Below are 15,999 nucleotides of genomic sequence, written 5' to 3'. Positions count from 1 at the left end.
AATGGTACGCGATGGAATAAAGATTCGCGTTATACGCTTGGCATTTGACTCCATGTCTTTCACTATCAAAGCTTCTAGAGCTGGTCAAGGCAATGTAAATATACACATGAAGAGAAAATAGATGCAGGCCACGTATGCCGCAGATCCTCTACACACCACTCACAACATGATAACCCGCAATCTCGCTTACAAGCGACGACGACGCAGACCGCTAACATTGCGACGCTTCGAAGAAGCAGCGATAGTCAGCGTCTCCGAGATTCCAGGAGTGCACTCAGTGCCTGTAGCCATGCTCTGAGACGCATCCCACTCGCCATTGACGCAGCGCTGGAACGCCGTGCCGCCATTGCAGTACCAGTAGTCTTCCTGGCTGCAAGAGCCGCTCAAGACGCCCGAGGTAACCGAAGATGCGGAGCTGGAAGCAGCGCTGGGAGTGGAGCTGGTGGGGGTAGAGGCCGAGTCGGAAGGGCTGGCGTTGCCGGATCCTACCATACCAGGCTGGGTTTGACCAAACTGGCCGCCAGCCATTGAGCCACTGCCGGACTGGCTGTTGGTGCTACCAGAGCTACCAATACCAGAGGAGCTGTCGGAGCTACCAGTGGGCTGAGGACGAGAGGAGGTGACCATGGTGGTCTGGGATCCAGTGCCAGCGGAAGAGGCGGCAGCAGACGTCACGACAGCGGCTTCAGTCGTCGATGCGCTGGTGGCTGCAGCAGTGGTGGTCGTAGCAGCAGCCGCGGTGGCAGTGCTGCCAGCGGTATAGAGGGTCGGGCCGGGGATGGTGTAACTACTGATGCTCTGCCAGATGTCAACGTAGATGCCGGGGTCGGTGTCCTTGTACAAGGCAGTTCCCAGGGTTCCACTCGGGGTGGCAGTGCCGCTTCCGGTGACGTTCAGGTTGATGCACTGGGGGTAGTTCTGGGCGCCATCCAAGTCCTCAGCACCGTGCAGGGCAATAATCTCGTGGCGAAGAACATAGCTTCCAGCCTCGATATCAGATGGGATGGTAATGCTGCGGGTGTAGTTGTTGTCGATAAGCTTGTCGGTAGCCCAGGTGCCGGGGATCTCAGAATCATCGATCAGGCCACCAGCATCGATCTTAAAAAATTGCAAAGCCGTTTTATCGACATCGGCGCAAGAGCCATTGCAGTTGGCCAGGTAGGTGATCACTGGCCCATGGTGGTCATCGGGCCAAGTGTTCCAGGTCATCTTGACGGTTCCACCCGGTGCGACCGGAGCCTCAAGTGCACCAGGAGCGGAGCCACGATGGCAGACGATGTTGGAGCTCTCGTATTGGGTGGGAGAGACATAGCCATCATCCGTGGCATTCGTGGACCAGGCAATCAGCTCCGGGGGATCGGACTCGTAGTAGTAGGTGTCAACCAGGTAACCACCGTAAGTAGTACCGTCCACCTCGATGCTCGACACATACCCATGTCCAGCCACAAGGGAAGCTGAGGCCAGCAAGACTCCCGCAAACTTAGAAAGAGACATTTTGTACTGATTCACGCACAGCGGAATATCTAAAGAGTGACGAAAGAATGGAAGAACTTCAATCAATGAAGTTCAGAAGTGAAAGGAATGAAAGACTGACGAGTCGGAAGAGATCGATCTGCTTGCAGAGCAGAATCATTTCGAGGGCGGTTTATGCTATTTAACATTTCTCGGATGATCAGCTCTGCCAAATTTCTTGATTAACTATCAAGCTAAGCGAAGCTTCCGTCATCTCCAGATCAATTCCAGTTTGATGAAAGGATCTATGGCCGAGGCAGCTCGATGGCGTTGCTCGGAGATTCGCTGTTTCAGAAGTCATGGGGGCTGCAGATTGGCAGAACCATGAAGAATCACGCAGTCGTCGATTGAGTCGTCATGCCTGCAAGGCGGATCCATCATACGAGCTTGAGATGCGCTGAAAGCTAGATTGATCGAATGGACGAGATGAAGTTGAACTGTCGAAGTCAAATGCCGGAGATAGATTGGGGTTTGGCGCCGGGTAGAAACACGCCAGCGGCTAAGCGAGATGACAGGAAGTCGATGATCCCAAAAACGGGCCCGGCTCCACCGGTTCCCTCGATCTCCAGTCGTCTCTTTCCTTGCGTGTGTCGAGTCAGTTGTGGGGAGTGGTTCTCCGAATCCGGAGATAATTCACAAAGCTTCATAAACGGTGCTTGCTAGGTATAAGCGGTTCCTGCTAAGGATTTGACTTCATCCCGCAACTTGTTTAATTGCCGATATTTCAGGTACTACTGGCAATGAACTTAGCCCTTCTATGTCAGTACCACTTCAATCCATGCAATTGTTTAGCTTGTTTCGTAATGATACGCAGAATGGTGCTCAAGGAGTCTTGAGTCTACCCAATCAGAGATCCTCACGTCCGCGGCTTAAGATGGGGATATTCTGCGACTATCTAAGCGGTGAGGATGCGTTTCTGTATTTACCAAACTGTCTAAGACCTTATAGCTAACTCTCATCATTCATATCATAGCTTAGGTCCAGTGGGACGTCGTCCTTTAGCTACCATTCGTGCGTAGGGATGGGTGGCTGAGTTGGGGACCAGGTGATCTATATCACCTGTGTTGACTAGGTGGGGACCAGCCTCGTCGAGGCTAGTAATTCCTACATTGCGCATGGCTGTCTCGAGCTCGTCTCTCATGACTGGTGGTGAGAGTTTTTAGCAAGCAGAAATTGGCCAAGTGTAGGGAAAGGAAGCTGGATAAAGAGCACACTTACTGTCAATCAAATGTTCTACACCCTCCTGTCCATAATTAGTTGCAAACAGCATGCTGCGTCCCATTCCAACCGCTGTTGCGCCCAGACACACTGCTTTGAGAATGTCTGTTCCCCGCCGAATACCACCATCGACGTAAATCTCCATCCGATCGAAAATCTCCGGGCACCGCTTGTGTAGCTCCAATAGAGTGACAATGGAAGGTGGGCTGGTATCGAGATTCCGCCCGCCATGGTTGCTCAACAGGATGCCGTCGAGCCCGGCTTCCATGGCAAGGATCGCATCATCAGCGGACATCACACCTTTCAGGCATACGGGCAAATGTGTATGCTGTCGCACCCACGCCATATCCTCCCAGGTCAGTCCGGCATCAATGAATCCTGCCATTACTCGTCCCAGACCGCCACCTTTCTTGTCATTCTTTGCTTTGGATGGCGCCATTGGGACCGATAGTGTTTCGTCGGCTTTTACACGCTCATCTGCTTCCCGCTTCCCAGGCCAGGCGGCATCCACCGTGATGAAGATAGCTTTGACGTTGGGATTGGCGGAGCATTGGCGAAGGAGAGCAGCGGACTTTGCACGATCGCGGTTCACGTATAGCTGGAAGAACATATTTACCGATGGTGCAGCACTGTGCAGCTCATCGAGGGGATAGGAAGAGTTATTGGAAACCTGCATAGGAAATCAGTATGAAAAAGCAATGAGGGCAATATTCAGGGGATAGATTACGAGCATACCCCTTGAAAAATGCCTTTGTTCTCACAAGCTTTAGCAATTCCCAACTCGCCGTCTGGATGGATGAGCTTCGCCATTGCTGCTGGGCTAACGAAGAGCGGAAGCTCGGTATTGACGCCAAGCAGCTTGGTCTTCGTGTCGACTGATCGCACATTCTTTAGGATTCTCGGTCGGAGCCATATACGATCAAAGCACAGCTTGTTCGCATCCCTCGTGATCAGGTCTGTCGAAGCACTGGAATAGAACGCCCATGTTTTCTTACTGGCGGTCTTCGATGCTACCAATTCGAAGTCGTGAGAATTGATCAAGGTATCTAGCGGTGGCTTTTCGTTCTCCAGAAGCAAGGGCGCATTCTGAGTGGGCGGTTGCTTCAACCAGTCCTCATTGATTGTTGCTTCATCCAGCACTCCCATTCTACGCTCTGGTGATAGGTGTGTCTTGATAACACTCGAAGCATGGACTTCAGAATATGCTTTGGTGGCATCGCGTCCGGCGTACTTTAGGATAACTTGTGTTAATGTGTCAGTCTCAAAGCTTTCGTCGTTGGCAACCTTGACGCTGGGAGCTTACTTGAAGATCCTCCCGGATGCTCTTCCAAGAAATCCGTCACATCCCATACCTGATTGTCTACCACAATCCAGCAGTCGTCGGGCGTCTTGTGCTCGGATATCTGCTGCGCAGACAACTGCCTCTCCTTCGGCATCTTGTCGTATGGAGCTAGTAGTATGCTATGGAAGCCTGCAATTGATCCAATATACTGCTAATTCTCAGCACTTAGACAATGGCGGTCAATGAGAATTGATAGTGCCTGTGGTGGAGAGTCGTGCACGAGGAAGACACGCGCAAGGAATTGAATGGGCGAAGGTATGGATTTGGCTGAGATATATACCGCCGTTGTATGGACGGAAAGCGCCCGCGGTCGGGGAACTGATCGCCCGCGTGCTTCGGCATATCATCGTTGCGGGGTGACGACGCAGTAGCCGCATTGGAAAGTCTTTTACTTTTCATGCCTGGGCTGGATGATGTTGGCACTGCAAACACCGAACAACACTTCAACAGCTGTCATCCCTTCTTCTGCCCTCCCGTCGTCTTGTGGCACGGTTGTTGTTCGCGAGCCAGTTCAATCGGATCCTAGAATATACAGTCATAGATTGAAGAGATGTAACTGCTCGGTTTGCACCCCCGCAAATTGGCGGTGGTGGAGAAGAGAGAGAGAGGTTCGGGCTGGTCGGAGCATCGCCGAGGCCCTGCTTGTTGTGGCGGTCGGGGAGTTCGCCGCTGTCTACGTTGTACGGAGTGATCTCACAACATTCAATAGTCTGTGTTACAACATGCAGGGAAATGCTATCAGTCTAATTCGGCACAACGCTATGCTTACCTCTAGATTATTTACATGATCCCTTTTCCTTGCCCGCTAATCGACTCCCGTTTCCAGATCTCCAGTATGTTCTTGACCATGTGCACGTCGCCAACCCCAACTAATTGATCCATCGATCACTTCTCTACCTTCAAACACATTCCAACCCTCGGAGGTCATGCTACAGACCACTAGGCTAGCTTAGGCCCTGCACCTGGGAAAGAAGCTCCTTCAAATACTTCTTAATCTGCGGGGAGCGCCAGCGCTGTTGCGGATCTGGCTCTAGCATGCCCTTTATGCACGTCATTACATATTCAGCTACTGACGTTCCACCAGCAAGGGTCATGGAGCCCATATGAAGTTTGTGTGAGAAGTCTTCGGGAAAGATAGGTCCGGTTGAAGTTCGCCCGGGTGGTCCTCGGGTGAGCCCGGTGAGAACGAGCTGGCGCTCCATCTTGGTATTGAGTGGATAAACTAGTTCAAACAAAGTAACACCCAGCGCGTATACGTCGAGCGTCTCGTCAATGACGTATAAGGATGCTGGTTTGCCATGCTGGCGTGGGCGTTCTGTCATTCCTACCTTGCTGGCGTGAAAAGGTGGACGGTAGAATTCGGTTCCAACGACAGTGTGAATCTCTGCGTCTTGTGGCTCTGACGAAGAGCCCTCTGGAGGGCAATCGTTGATGTGCGAGATGTCTGCGACGAGACCGAAATCACCAATACGAGGATGGCAATATCTATAGATCGGTCCATGCGCGCTTGCACAGGGTGAACATCCATCCAATTGCTTCTTGTCCGGGGCACAAAGGAAGATATTAGCTGGCTTCAGATCGCGGTGCACAATGTCCTTGGAATGCAGATAATCAACGCCGGAGATGATGTCCAGCATTAACTTTAGAGAAGGCACCAGATGATAGCAGTGGCGCCGTGGGAGCGTTTTGTCGTGCTCCGCGTTTGCGCTTGGTTGTGAGTTGAGGTAAGAGCTCAGCGAGATCGGGTGTAACGACATTTGTATATGCAGAACAACAGCGGGCAGTTGAGCTGCGCTTCGGTATCGGCGCTGAATTTGTAGCTTGGACGGATCTTCGCTGAGGCCATCCGTGAAAATATCATCATCGGTGCCACCAAAGGTAGACAGCGGGTCTTGCGAGGCGAGGCTGAAGTTGCGCGGGATGGTCTCTACCTCATCATCTTCCCCCATGCCATGTGCAGTGGATGCCTTTGATGTGTGGGTGCCCACACTGGAGTGGCTCTGACGGCGATGATATGCACTGGAGCCCTTTGACTCAGGATCTAATTGTAATGAATGCTGTGATACATCCGAAGTCTCTGACTGTTCGAAAACGATCCCGAAGCTTTTACTGTCTGTCATCCCCATGCTATAAGTGCGGCTTTGCATCTGCGCAGAGTTGATGTCTTCAGATTCCTCGTGCAGCGAAGTAGCGTAACCGGAAATGGGAGATCGTTCCACCCAGGCGCCATAATATCGAACGACATTGGTATGCTCGAGTCGAGCGAGTGTTCTTATCTCCTTCATGATTTTTTCCAGCTGATTCTGACTGCCACATTGTAGCTGCTGAAGTCGTCGCTGGCTGAGAGGAATCTTTTTGATTGCGTAATCCTGGTCGTCTATGTGGTTTTTGACGTGGTATACTTCGCCAAAGGAGCCACGGCCCAGAACTTTGACCTCAGAAAACTCCATAGTGTAACGTGACAAATGACTGCTTGGCGGTTGTGGTTTGGGCTGAAGCAGAGGCAAGCCAACTGTCGAGCTTCCTGGAAATTGTGTTGACGGATTAAGCAAAGCCGTAAGGTCGAATGGAAAGTTTCGTGAGGCAGGGACGTTTTCATGGCCAATTAATCGCTTCTGGCCGGCTGGCAGTCCAACACCACTAGGTCCGGGGTGCATCATGTTCAAACCTGGATTGGTCGACCACAGCTGAAGAGATTTACTTTGCTCTAAGCTCGGGCCCCCATCGTTTGCTGCTATGATTCCAGATTGCTGTCCACCGACATCGTCGATTTTGAGTTTGTCTAGCATAGACATGCCCAACATATCAAGGTTGTCGCGATAATACTGCCTTGTTGCCCCCCATTCATCTCCTTCAATACCCTGAGACACCGCCCCTACTGAGGACAGGAATGCAGACTTGTGGGTGTACAACTGGTTCCCGAGATATCGCACTTCAGGCGAGTCACGCGTGTACTGTCCATTGGCGCCCGCCTGTTTGTTCAAGATGTCTGCCGCCCGAGAAAGACAGTAAAATTCGAGAAGGGCAGCCGTCATCATGTTTGAATGGTCCTTTGTATCACCCTCCAGCACCTTGCCGGAATCAGCCTCATGGTCTCGAAGGGCATTGTCCTGCAGGAGGCGAGATTCATCAATGCCATTTTCCTTACTCTGCTGTGTACCTTGAACGGGAACGCAGTCTTCCGTAGAGACATCATGTTGACTTTCGTCCGAAGACGCGTCCGAAGACGACTCTGAGGATGATACCTCTCCAGGGGACCTGAACATTGACATGGCAGGTATGACTGCTTGTGAATGATATCCTTCGGAGATAACAATTGGGTATTCGGAGATAGTGATCGGAGTTAAAGCCAGAACAGGCCCGAGCAGAAGAGGAATAGCGCAGCCATCTACGTGCTAGTAGTCACAGGGACAAGTGCAAGCAAGACAAATACTGGGCCGAATGCAAATAACGCAGCTGCTGGATATACAGTGATGTGTATTCACTGGCTTGTCAAACACCAGCGGTGGAGTAGAAAGTGCAAGGCAGGAAGATGCCACGGATGCTTTTTGAATTTGGTTGACGTGGTCCGCTTTGGGGGGGATAGCTCAGAGTCACCCTCATTCAGCCTCTTTCCATCAGATTCCAAACCGTCTTGCCATTGGCAGGGCGTGCATCAAGGGCAGCACAATCAAGACATCTATTTGTATTTGATTGTACAGTGGATGTCACGATAGAGAGTGGTGCAAAATTGCACTAGTTTAATTAGTTAAAACATCATCACCATTGACTTGTTGACTGCTGTTCAAAAAGGAGCCATCCGCTGTTGGGATAAATTCTTCATTCTGCCGTGCTTGGCGGGGGAAACTCACGGAAAGTCAAAAAGTCACAACACTTCCTGCCTGGTGGCCTCAGGCATAGATACCAACAACTTGCCTTCTTCTCCTGCCTCTTCGGGTAGTTCCCACAAATCGCAAATGTCCTCCGTATACTTCGGTGCCTCTCCCAATACCATCTATCAAATTATATATGACACATGGCACTATTCAATGTTATTTTTGTTTTTCTTGCGGAGTGAAGCTTCTTAGTTATCAATGGGAAAGCCTTTCCTACACTTAAACCGTTCATACTTGTGCAATATCCTCGAGATGCCCTTGTATCGGCAGGGAATTCTACTCGAACAGAACACCCCGTCTATGAACTGCTATAGACACCAAATGCAAGGTTCTGAGTTTCACATACACATACTAATTTCATCAGAATGCGAACCTACCAATTATCTTAGAGGTCAAGTTGTACCCAATGCTTGCATCCCTTTATATGGACCTTGAGCCCCTTAGTCGCAGAGGTCCCTTAAGAAATGGTACAATATCTCCATCTATACAGAGATACTGCTTAACCTAGTATGAGAATCGTTATCATAGCTTGGAATTGGGCAATGACTCGGCTTCTGTCCCGGGTACAAACACCCGCCTTTCTAGACGAACTACCGACGACTTGCTCACTATAGTGAACAGCCAAACCACCTTTTGCGGATCCACTCATGTCCTGCTGAAAGATAAATGATACACGAACGTGCGGTCACCTGCTTATTTGCCTAATTGAGATCTTGAACGCGCAGCCTAGTGCATGACTGCCTCTGTCTAGGAACATTATAATCGGCAATTGAATGCGCCATGTCGCGCAAGGACTCTATCGGTCAAAGTCCAAATCTAACAGGCTTCTTGCAAGAACATGTAAAAGGTAGCTTATATTGTTTAAAGCACAGTTAGCAACACCTAGAACAGGTCCCAGCGCAGGGATGTTGTTTCGTTGAGATAACCTCCCGGGTATTGACGTCAGCGTCCCTGGCGCGGTCCAGATCCTCGATCGATCTGACCCCAGAGCTCAACGAAACCCAGCCTTTCCCATTGCCCTTCGAAAAATCAATCGCGGTATGATTCTCCGGAGTCTGCACGTCCGGCCACTTTTCAATACCCAACAAGTTCTCACCTACAGGACAGTATCTCTGCAACGCGCCTTCATAGCGCTCATTAGCGACATGCCACCAAAAAAGCGCAAGTCATCGAGCATTTCCGCCATTAATGGTGCCTCATCAGACACCAATAAACGCGGAAAGCCCGATCTTATGCGTCCACATCCCCATGCCAAAGATACAGAAGACTTTGGCATCATCCTGCGTGACTTCTATCCCCCTGAGATGTGCAACGAGCGGTGCGAGGCTTACAATAACGGAACGCTGGAGCGACCCATCGAAGCCCTACAGAGGGCGTACGAAGACACGTTCGATGAACGTCAGAAAATTGAGCCCAAGGCAGCCGTCGTTCACTGGTTCAAAACAGATCTTCGACTACATGACAATCGCGGCCTACAGATGGCATATCAGGTTGCGCGAGAACACAACCTACCTCTAATCGGCTTGTATATTCTCTCTCCGGAGGACCTGACAGCTCATTTGTCGAGCGCTCCTCGTGTGGATCTGACATTACGAACACTAGAATTGTTGCGACGAGACTTGAATGAGCTGGATATTCCTTTGTATATGGAGACACAGGAAGCGAGGAAGGACATTCCTCAAAGGATTATAGATTTATGCCAGGAATGGGGTGCGGGTCACCTCTTTGCAAACCTGGAGTATGAAGTCGATGAATTGCGCCGTGAGGCGAATTTAGTACGACTGTGCGCAAGAAACGACATACGATTTGAAGCAGCACATGATACATGCGTTGTCACTCCCGGCAAGCTAGTCAGCCAACAGGGGAAACAGTATGCAGTCTATAGCCCGTGGTTTCGCTCCTGGTGTGCCTTCCTCAATGAGAATCCAGAATACCTTGAGGTCGCGGATGAGCCAGGTTCGAACCCCGGCGATGCACGCAAGCACTTCAAGGCCCTCTTTGACTGCGAGGTACCCGTTGCACCGGAGAACAAACGTCTTACTGAGGAACAAAAGACAAGATTCAGGGAGCTGTACCCGGAGGGCGAGCATGAAGCACTCCGTAGGCTGGAGGCGTTTCTGGAGGAGAAGGCACACGACTATGATGATTTGCGAAACTCACTCGCGGGGCGGAATACATCCGTGCTAAGCCCCTATTTCGCGTCTGGGGCACTTAGTGCACGAACGGCTGTTTTTGAGGCACGCAAAAAGAACAAAGGCCAACTGAATGCGAACCATACTGGATATGCATCGTGGATTAGCGAGGTCGCTTGGCGAGATTTCTATAAGCATGTCCTGGTACATTGGCCATTCATATGGTGTGTTTTCTCCATATTTGCTAATTATCTGTATCCACACTGACCACGATCATCTTACAGTATGAACAAGTGCTTCAAACCCGAGTTCACAAATCTAGCGTGGTCGTATGACAAAGATCACTTCAATGCTTGGTGCGAGGGCAAAACTGGCTATCCGATCGTTGACGCCGCCATGCGCCAAATGAACCACGCCGCCTGGATGCATAATCGCACGCGCATGGTCGTTTCATCATTTCTTTCGAAGGACCTACTGATAGATTGGCGCGCAGGGGAACGATATTTCATGGAACACCTGATAGACGGCGACTTCGCCTCGAACCACGGCGGCTGGGGATTCGGTTCTAGTACTGGGGTTGATCCCCAGCCATATTTTCGGATCTTCAATCCTCTACGCCAGAGTGAGCGGTTTGATCCAGAAGGCGAGTACATTCGTCACTGGGTGCCGGAACTACGGGCGATTGAGGGCGCGGCGGTTCATGACCCATATGGCCGAGGAGCTGGGGATATTGCTGAGAGGAATGGTTATCCAAGGCCGATAGTGGATCATTCTCAGAGTCGAGATCGTGCGTTAGAGAATTATAAGAAGGTTGCCCAGGGCCGCTGACGGCCTGTTCATGGTGTGCAAGCGGGGGGGGGCGCCTAAATTTACTCTGGAGCGTACTTGTGAGCCAATAGTAACTGGTCTCGAATCCTACGGGGGCTTGTTGAGCCTGATCTATAATAATGTAACCATGTCTTCTGTAAATCAACAGTATAGCTCAGCTTTTGCTTATCACAAGCTCCAAAATTAGTCAATATACTAGGAAAGCTTTCCGGTATTTTCTTCATAAATATAGTCGTCATCATCAGTCTTCTCCAAGCCGGATAAGGAGCGTGAGGAGTATGGCAGACATCCTTCTTCCCAGGAGGAGAATAATCTTACCAGCATTATTGCCCGTGAGTCCTTTACATTTCGAGCAAATGATCGACCCTGCAAGAACTCATAATAGTTTCTTACTATCGCTCACTGCGATTATCGGGCTTGATTGGATTTGGTTAGAGCCCAGCAAAGTAGGAGCATCGGATTGCGTGTCTACTTGGAGCTAACGCTAGATCCTAGACAGCCAGCGCTTGGAGAAGACATGGACCGCGCCTTCTTCGAAAAATCCATTCTTTTAGGAGATCAGGTGATCGAGTCACGTCCTTTGTCTCGTTTGTCCGCATCAACCAAAAGTTCGTCTTCCCCATCTCTTGAATTACTCCCGGCATGCTTCCTCGGGTTACTCTTGACTGCCACATCCCTCGGTCGACCAGGTCCTGGTTAACATATTGGATATGGTTTCTACAAGCCTTTCCCACTGCGGGCACCGGTCAGATAGATCAATCACTTACGGCGTACTAAATATATTACAAGATCCGGCTGACCGTTGAAAAAGCAGTGGCAGTGAGAAGGATTAAGTTTGTTGATGACGACGAGTTCCCATCGTATCTGCTACAATGTCTCACTTTTCACCTACCGAACAGGCAGTGGGCGAGGCCGATCTCCGAGACGCGGATTACTAGGGTCACACAGCTGGGGTACACATGCAGATGCGGATGCAGCTGCAGGAACCTAGTCGCCTATACTACTGACTCGATGGTACGATGCTAGCCATTAGACTGCCGCATTCAACTTCAATTGAAGTCTGTGCTGACTTCGGCTACACCGGACGGTCCGCAACTAAGTTCTGTGGTGGATTTTGTTGGCAACAGCGGGAGCAATATATTATCAGTTTGGTACTAGCCTTGGCAACGTGCCAGCTGTCCGACCATTGGCATTTGATTTCGCAAGGAAGCGACCTCATAGCGACCATCCCAAAACCAGAGTACTAGAGGTGCTCCTAATTCAATCTCCTGTGAAACGTTTAGGCACACCCCACCGCGGCCTGTTAGTGACAAACCAGAGTTTGCCACCAGGGCTGTGAACCCTGGAGAGCTCCCCATGTGTGGCCCGGCTCTGGAATAGGGCCCTTTTTTAGCGCGTGCGGAGTCCAGCCCCGACGGTTTCCCCGCGATGGATCGCTTCTGCTCTGCCCGGCCTGTTTTGCGCTCTGCCACTCAGCTCCCTTCCTCCTCCATGGAAAAGTCCTCTCCTCTGCTCGACGGGTTTCTATCCGCATTGCGTCTTGTCAACGGCGCATCCCAGAAGGCTTAGCTGTCGTCGTGGGTACGTACCTCGAGCCAGTTACTCATCAACAGCTGCCTCGGTCTCTTTCCCCGCTTGTATTTGCCTCGTAAGGACTAAGGACCGGCCGGTTCTTTCGCTCCTTTTGTCTTGGCCGGTTGCTGACTTCTCAACCCCAATTTACCAGACTGCGATTCTTTTGCATACCCTCATATACCTCTGGAATCGCCAATGTCGGCCTGAAATGGATTCTGCCCAGTCGGGGGACGCCCAGGCATCCAGTGTTCCAGCAGCCACCGAAGAACCAACCGGCGGAGCCTCAACAAAACGTCGCTGGAGAAGGAATCGGATAGCTTGTGACTCCTGCCATTCGCGGCGCGTGCGGTGTGATCGAGCTTTTCCCTGCTCGCGCTGCCTTCGCAGTGAAATCCGATGCGAGTTCACTCGCGAACGACGAAAGAGAGGACGCATTGCGCGATCCCGACTGGTAGAGACAAATGCTGCCACTGAAAAGCCGACCAAACCTGTGGAGTCTCAAGCCTCAGCACCGGCACCTGCGGAAGCAGGATCTGGTCCGGTTCCAAATGGCTCTCCCTCTTCAACATTTCACCATAGATCGCCAGCGACAAATGATGTGACAGTGTCAGCCCCGAGTATCGACGAGCGGCGCTCTCAGGCGGATGTATCACTTCCTCCCAGGAAGTCAGGGCATACAGTTAATGCGACAGAGGAATGGCTCGCAGGCACGCATGTCTCTCCAGGTTCCTATGAGCCCTTGGCAGGCATCGGCCCTGGGGAAGGCCCTTTTCCTCGAATCTTCGATATCTGGAATGGGGTTGACTTGGCCGGTTACAGTGACCCAGCATCTCAAGGTTCCAAGATAACAGGCCTTGGACAGACACCAGCACCGTCTGCAACGATCCTAAAATATCCAGTACTCCAGCCAGTAATGCCATATTTGGAGTCGAGCTTGCCTCGAAAGCTTGTATACGATCTTCTCGACCTGTACTTCACAAGCGCATTCTCCACGCATATGCATCCCGTGTGTCATCACATTCATTGCTATGTTCTACGAAAGGCGTCATTTCTGAGCCGGGAAGCTCCTCGGCCTAGCAGCCCTGCACTTCTGGCCAGCATGCTTTGGGTGGCAGCGTTAGATGACCGTGCATTTGCTTTGCCGATATCTCCTCCCCAGAGAAAGAAGATATGTCAATTCCTGTGTGCTCTAACGTTACGGCTTTTGCGACCGTTGGTTCACGTGTCATTCAAAGAGCAAGAAGGCGCCGCGGCGAGCGACCCACTTCATGCTGCGGTCGGTCAGGACTGTCCCCCTACAACGGTGCACCACCCATTTGAAGCCGGCGGTGATGATCGGGGGCTGGTCGGCCCTGCAGGATCATTGGACGATGTCATCACATACATCCACGTGGCATCCATCATCTCTTCAAGCGAACAAAAGGCCGCCAGCATGCGATGGTTCGTTTTATTCAAGTAACCCAAAGCGAGCAAGGAAGCTAACCAATCTTAGGTGGCATGCCGCCTTTACTCTGGCACGGGAACTGAAGCTCAATCAGGAGATCGAGGTGATGCCTAGTGAGGAGAATCACCCAGAGGGCTCGAGCCCATCATTTGATTATTCACTTGCGGGATGGAGTGGCGTTGACACGGGCCCCTTTTTCGATTATTCAAACCCTGCTCGGCCAAGCTTGAATTGCGTATGCGACCGTGGCCACGAATTGCGTGGCGCTATTACCGAAGAGCACCGTGAAGAGCGTCGTCGGACATGGTGGCTTCTCTACATCATGGACCGTCACCTCGCTCTCTGCTACAATCGCCCCCTTGCTCTACTCGACGCTGAAAGCGAGGATCTTTTATTGCCGCTGGACGAAGGGTCATGGCAGTCTGGGAACATCCACAGCAATAGTCCCAAACCGGATGGACCACAGTGCCCGCTGTCAGGCGAGAAGAACAAACGCCGTGTTTTCCCCAATTTTATTTGCCATGACCACTCTATCTTCGGCTTCTTCCTGCCTCTCATGACCATTACTGGCGAACTAATCGACTTGAACCAAGCTCGTAACCATCCGATGCTTGGAGCACGCTTGAATGGAAAGGACGCCTGGGATGCGCACGTCGGTGAAGTGCTGCGCCAGCTTGAGCTCTACAAGGCTAGTCTCACAACGTTTGCTGCCACTGCGTCGGATCCAGATGCGCCCTTATCCAGTGCCTTTCCCCCTAAACCCGATCAACAACCAGTCGAACCCTCACTTGCCCAGGCTTATTCATGGCATACTCAGACGGTCATTTCGTATGCATCTTACCTCGTGCATGTGCTACATATTCTTCTTGTCGGGAAATGGGATCCTGTGTCGTTGATCGAAGATAAGGACTTCTGGACTTCATCGCCCGCGTTCGCCTCGACCATCTCCCACGCCCTTGATGCGGCAGACTCGGTGGACCATATCCTACGTTACGATCCCGACATCAGTTTTATGCCGTATTTCTTCGGCATTCAATTACTTCAAGGCAGCTTTCTTCTCTTGCTGATTGTGGAGCGGCTGCAGAAAGAAGCCGGGGAGGGTATTTTAAATGCGTGCGAGGTGATGATCCGAGCGACCGAGTCCTGTGTGGTGACGTTGAACACTGAATACCAACGAAATTTCCGACAGGTCATGCGGAGCGCCGTTGCGCAGGCGCGTGGGCGCCCTGTCAATCACAGCGAGATCCGGCATCGTCGCAAGGCCGTCTTAGCACTCTACCGGTGGACCCGGAAGGGCACTGGGTTGGCTCTTTAGAATTAGAGTTTCTCACAGCGCCGATGCCCATTTCAGCGCACGGTTGCATCGGCTCCGCATCCGCAGGCCATCGGCTGGAGAGAGCTTAAATCATCTCCCGCCAGGGCATGCTCGGTTCTAGGCCAGTCGCAGAGACTGGAATATGCAGGCACGGTATCCCCTCCCTCTCGGTTGATTACCTTGCCTGAAATGGGCTCGCTCCAGATCGCCTCTTTGGCTAACTGCCCCGTGCCTGCATCTGCCGGACCTTACCCCGGCATTGGTCATTGATCACAGCGGCTGTTTCTATTATTCCGAAGTACCTCGTAGTATTTATTATCCATCTTTCTTGGATACTGCACTTCGATGTTACCCTGTACATATACGAGCATTTATGCTGCTTTTGGTGTCTTGTGGTTTGTTTGTTCTGGCTCGTTGGTTTTAAACTATTAAGCGGTTTTTCTTTTTCTGGACACTACTTCCCGAACGTCATGCCCCTTTCTCTTAACATAGCAAACATCGCTTCAGGTATAAACCCGGTCGCTAATGTCGAGCATCGCATGATTCTGCACTTGCTGCAAGGACCAGGGTTGTTGGCGGCCCCTTCCTCTTACCCCAGATTTAACGAACGGGCCGTGCTCACTCGGTCCGAACCTGGGCCTCTCGGTTAAATTCCAAAAAAACCGAAGCCGTTGCGGGGAGAAAAATCATTGCATTGGGAATCGAACCAACAGGCGCTCAGCTTTGACAGCCTTTAATTCCCGTAGTTCGGCAGGCCG

General features: G+C 51.4%; 5 protein-coding genes across 5 annotated transcripts; 2 read left to right on the top strand and 3 right to left on the bottom strand.

The window, feature by feature from the left end:
- Positions 1-186: 186 nt before the first annotated feature.
- BO79DRAFT_266440 (lytic polysaccharide monooxygenase auxiliary activity family 9 protein) lies at positions 187-1,591 on the bottom strand (the record flags this gene model as incomplete). Its single annotated transcript, XM_025686969.1, has 2 exons — positions 612-1,591; positions 187-485 (listed from the first exon to the last, which is right to left on the bottom strand). Exons 1-2 carry the CDS (start codon positions 1,492-1,494, stop codon positions 187-189), a joined length of 1,182 nt encoding a protein of 393 aa, XP_025539172.1. The 5' UTR covers positions 1,495-1,591.
- Positions 1,592-2,479: 888 nt separating this feature from the next.
- BO79DRAFT_195631 (FMN-dependent alpha-hydroxy acid dehydrogenase) lies at positions 2,480-4,166 on the bottom strand (the record flags this gene model as incomplete). Its single annotated transcript, XM_025681147.1, has 4 exons — positions 2,480-2,655; positions 2,731-3,400; positions 3,466-3,971; positions 4,034-4,166. The coding sequence occupies 4 exons, from the start codon at positions 4,164-4,166 to the stop codon at positions 2,480-2,482; spliced, it is 1,485 nt and encodes a 494-aa protein (XP_025539171.1).
- A 689-nt stretch (positions 4,167-4,855) lies between these two features.
- On the bottom strand, positions 4,856-7,344 carry BO79DRAFT_173884 (putative protein kinase; the record flags this gene model as incomplete). The annotated part of the gene is made up of 2 exons (XM_025679704.1): positions 4,856-6,099; positions 6,139-7,344. 2 exons carry the CDS (start codon positions 7,342-7,344, stop codon positions 5,017-5,019), a joined length of 2,289 nt encoding a protein of 762 aa, XP_025539170.1. The 3' UTR covers positions 4,856-5,016.
- Positions 7,345-8,987: 1,643 nt separating this feature from the next.
- On the top strand, positions 8,988-11,029 carry BO79DRAFT_195624 (deoxyribodipyrimidine photo-lyase PHR1; the record flags this gene model as incomplete). The annotated part of the gene is made up of 2 exons (XM_025681146.1): positions 8,988-10,303; positions 10,364-11,029. 2 exons carry the CDS (start codon positions 8,988-8,990, stop codon positions 10,905-10,907), a joined length of 1,860 nt encoding a protein of 619 aa, XP_025539169.1. The 3' UTR covers positions 10,908-11,029.
- A 1,413-nt stretch (positions 11,030-12,442) lies between these two features.
- Positions 12,443-15,677, top strand: BO79DRAFT_287820 (C6 transcription factor). The gene is made up of 3 exons (XM_025688628.1): positions 12,443-12,488; positions 12,634-13,922; positions 13,975-15,677. Exons 2-3 carry the CDS (start codon positions 12,691-12,693, stop codon positions 15,239-15,241), a joined length of 2,499 nt encoding a protein of 832 aa, XP_025539168.1. The 5' UTR covers positions 12,443-12,488; positions 12,634-12,690; the 3' UTR covers positions 15,242-15,677.
- The last annotated feature ends 322 nt before the right edge of the window (positions 15,678-15,999 follow it).

This window comes from Aspergillus costaricaensis (assembly GCF_003184835.1).
Source record: "Aspergillus costaricaensis CBS 115574 unplaced genomic scaffold BO79scaffold_17, whole genome shotgun sequence".
Taxonomy (NCBI): Eukaryota; Fungi; Ascomycota; class Eurotiomycetes; order Eurotiales; family Aspergillaceae; genus Aspergillus; species Aspergillus costaricensis.
Note: the sequence above shows the minus strand (reverse complement) of the source record. Positions and strands in the feature narration are given on the sequence as shown.